The sequence below is a fragment of the Vigna radiata genome, unplaced genomic scaffold (genome assembly GCF_000741045.1).
Source record: "Vigna radiata var. radiata cultivar VC1973A unplaced genomic scaffold, Vradiata_ver6 scaffold_411, whole genome shotgun sequence".
NCBI lineage: Eukaryota > Viridiplantae > Streptophyta > Magnoliopsida > Fabales > Fabaceae > Vigna > Vigna radiata.
In genome coordinates this window covers 186881-190189 of record NW_014544153.1, presented here as the reverse complement: position 1 = coordinate 190189, position 3309 = coordinate 186881, and the positions used below count along the sequence as shown (strand labels likewise).

Genomic DNA, 3309 nt, shown 5'->3' with positions numbered 1-3309 from the left:
GGTGATGGTGGTTGTGGTGGTGGTAGTGGTGGCGAATGTTGTGGTGCTAGTCGTGGTGGTGGTGGTGGCAGCGGCGGTGGGTGTGGCGGCGGCGACGGTGGTGGTTGTTGTGGTGGTGGTGGTGGTTGTTGTGGTGGTGTAATTGGTGGTGCAGATAGTGGTCGTGGCGGCTGCAGCGGTACTGGTGGTTGTGGTGGTGATGGTGGTGGTCGTGGTGGGGGCGGCGACGATGGTGATTGTTGTGGTGGTGGTGGCCGTTGTGGTGGTGGAGGTGGTAGTTGTAGTGGTGGTTGTGGTGGTGGTGGTGGCGACGGTGGTGGTGGGGGTGTGGTGGTGGTGGTGATTGTCGTGGTTATGGTGGTGGTGGTGGTGGCGGTGGCGGCGGCGGCAGTGGCAGTGGCGATGTGGGTGATAGTGGTATTGGTGGTGTTGGTGGCGACGGCGGTTGCGACAACGGTGATGGTGGTGTGGTTGTAGTGGTGGTCGTGGTTTTTGTTACCATTAAGGAACATTAGTAAGGAGTGAAACTCGGTATCATGATACCTGCATCCAGTTTTGGTGGTGGCGGCGGTGGTGGTAGTGGTAGTGATGTTGGTGGCGACAGTGGTGGTGGTTGTTTTGGAGTTTATGATGATGGTAGTGGTGGTGGTTGTTATGGTTGTGGTGATGGTGGTGGTGGTGGTTGTGGTGGTGGCGGCGGTGGCGGAGGTGGTGTTTGTGGTGGTGACGGCTGCGGTAGCGACGACAGTTATCGTGGTGGTGGTTGTGGTGGTTGTAGTGGTGGTGGTGGCGACGACGGCGATGGTGGTTGTGGTGGTGGTGGGGGTGGTGGTTGCAGTGGTGTTGGCGGTGAAGGTGTTGGTGGCGGCGACGGCGGTGGTCCGACGATGGCGGCAATGGCAGTTGTGGTGGTGGTGGCGGCGGCGGCAGTTCTGGTGGTAGTGGTAGTGGTAGTTTTGGTGGTTGTTGTGGCGGCGACGGCTGTGGTTGTACTTCTGATGGTTATGGTGGTGGTGGTTGTAGTGGTTGTTTTAGTAGTGGTGGTGGTGGTGGCGGTGGCGGCAACATGGCAGTGCCGATGGTGGTGGTGGTGGTGGTGGCCGCGGTGGCGGTGGTGATGATAGTGGTCGTGATGGTAGTGGTGGTGATGTTAGTGGTGGTGATGGTGGTGGTTGTGGTGTTTGTGGTGCTGGTAGTGGTGGTCGTGGTCGTGGTTGTGGTCGTGGTGGTTGTGGTTAGTTATGGTGGTGGTGGCGGCAGCGGCGGTGACGGCGACAGTGATGGTGGTGGTTGAGTGGTGTGGTAGTTGTAGTGGTAGTGGTGGTGGTGGCGGTGATGGTGGCGATAGTGGTGGTGATGGTGGTTTTAGCGGTGGTGGGGGTGGTGTTGGTGGTGGCGGCAGCGGCAATGGTGGTGGCGATGATGGTGGTGGTGGTGGTGGTTGTGGCGGCGGCGTAGGCAGCAGTGTTGGTGGTGGTGGCGGCTGCGGTGGCCACGATAGTGATGGTGGTGGTGGCGATGACGGTGGTGGTGGTGGTGCTGGGTGTGGTGGTGGTGGCTGTGTTGATTGCGACGGTGGTGGTGGCGGCGACGGCGGTGGTCCGGCGATGGTTTTGGTGGTTGTGGTGGTGGTGGTAGCGGCGATGGCAGTTGTGGTGGTGGTGGTGGCGGTGGGGGTTGTGGTTGTAGTGGTAGTGGTAGTTTTGGTGTTGCTTGTGGTGGCGACGACGGTGGTTGTAGTGCTAATGGTTGTGGTGGTGGTGGTTGTAGTGGTGGTTGTGGTGGTGGTGGTGGTGGTGGGGGCGGGAGCGGTCGCGGCGGTGGCGGTGGTGATGGTTGTGGTGGTGGTGGTGGTGGTGGTTGTGGTTGTCGTTGGGGTGTTAGTGGTGGTGGTGGTGGTGGTGGTTATCGTGGCGGCGACGGTTGTGGTGGTGATGGTGGTTTTAGTGGTGGTAGGGCTGGTGCTGGTGGTGGGGCAGCAACAATGGTAGTGCTTGTTGTGGTGGTGGTGATGGTGGTGATGGTGGCAGCGGCGGTGGCGTTGGTGGTGGCGGCGGTGGTGTTGGCGGCGACGGTGGTGGTGGCGGCGACGACGGTGGTTATAGTGGTGATGGTTGTGGTGGTTTTGGTGGGGGCGGCGGTGGCGGTGGTGGTTGTGGTTGTAGTGGTGGGGGTGGGCGTGGAGATGGCAGCGGTGTTGGCGGTGAAGGTGTTGGTGACGGTGACGGCGGTGATGGTAGTTGTAGTGGTAGTGGTGGCGGTGGCGGTGCTGGTGGTAGTGGCAGTGGTAGTTTTGGTGGTGGTTGTGGCGGCGACGACTGTGGTTGTACTTCTGATGGTTGTGGTGGTGGTGGTGGTGGCGGGGGCGGAGGCGGCAACTTGGCGGTGCCGATGGTGGTGGTGGTGGTGATGAGGGCGACGGTGGTGACCGCGGTGGCAGTTGTGATGGTGGTGGTGGTAGGGGCGGCGGTGGTGGCGGCGACGACGGTGATGATAGTGGTGGTGGTGGTGGTGGTTGTGGTGTTTGTGGTGCTGGCAGTGGTGGTCATGTTCGTGGTTTTGGTCGTGGGGGTTGTAGTTAGTTATGGTGGTGGTGGCATCTTTGGTGGTGGCAACAGCGGCGGTGGTGGCGACAGTGGTGGTGGTGGTGGTGGTTGTGGTGGTGTGGTAGTTGTGCTGGTAGTGGTGGTGGTGGTGGCGGTGATGGTGGCGATGGTGGTGGTGATGCTGGTGGTCGTCGTGGTGGTTGTTGTTGTCGTTGGTGTGTTAGTGGTGGTGGTGGTGGCGATTATCGTGGCGGTGGCGGTTGTGGTGGTTTTGGTGGTGGTGATGGTGGTTTTAGCGGTGGTGGGGGTGGTGTTTGTGGTGGAGGCAGCGGCAATGGTGGTGGTGATGATGGTAGTGGAGGTGGTGGTGGTGGTGGTGGCGGCAGTAGTGTTGGTGACGGTGGCGGCTGTGGTGGCCACGACAGTGATGGTGGTGGTGGTTGTGGTGGTGACGATGACGGTGGTGGTCGTTGTGGTGGTGGTGGTGGTGTGTGTGTGGTGGTGGTGGCGGTGTTGACTGCGACGGTGGTGGTGGCGGCGACGGCGGTGGTCCAGCGATGGTTTTGGTGGTTGTGGTGGTGGTGGCGGCGGCGATGGCAGTTGTGGTGGTGGTCGTGGCGGCAGTGGTGGTGGTGGAAGTGGCAGTGGTAGTTTTGGTGTTGCTTGTGGCGGTGACGACTGTGGTTGTAGTGCTAATGGTTGTTTTGGTGGTGGTTGTAGTGGTGGTGGTGGCGGCGGCGGTGGTGGCGGCTTGTTGATTCCG

General features: G+C 61.0%; 1 protein-coding gene across 1 annotated transcript in view; it reads left to right on the top strand.

Moving 5' to 3' along the window:
* Window positions 1–1239, top strand: part of LOC106755464 (glycine-rich cell wall structural protein-like) — a 5977-nt gene extending 4738 nt beyond the window's left edge. Inside the window, exons 4-7 of the mRNA XM_014637625.1 lie at window positions 27–232; window positions 554–623; window positions 779–986; window positions 1039–1239. Of these exons, the coding sequence (XP_014493111.1) occupies window positions 27–232; window positions 554–623; window positions 779–986; window positions 1039–1239 (685 nt within the window). The remainder of the gene's footprint in view (window positions 1–26; window positions 233–553; window positions 624–778; window positions 987–1038) is intronic.
* Window positions 1240–3309: the final 2070 nt, after the last annotated feature.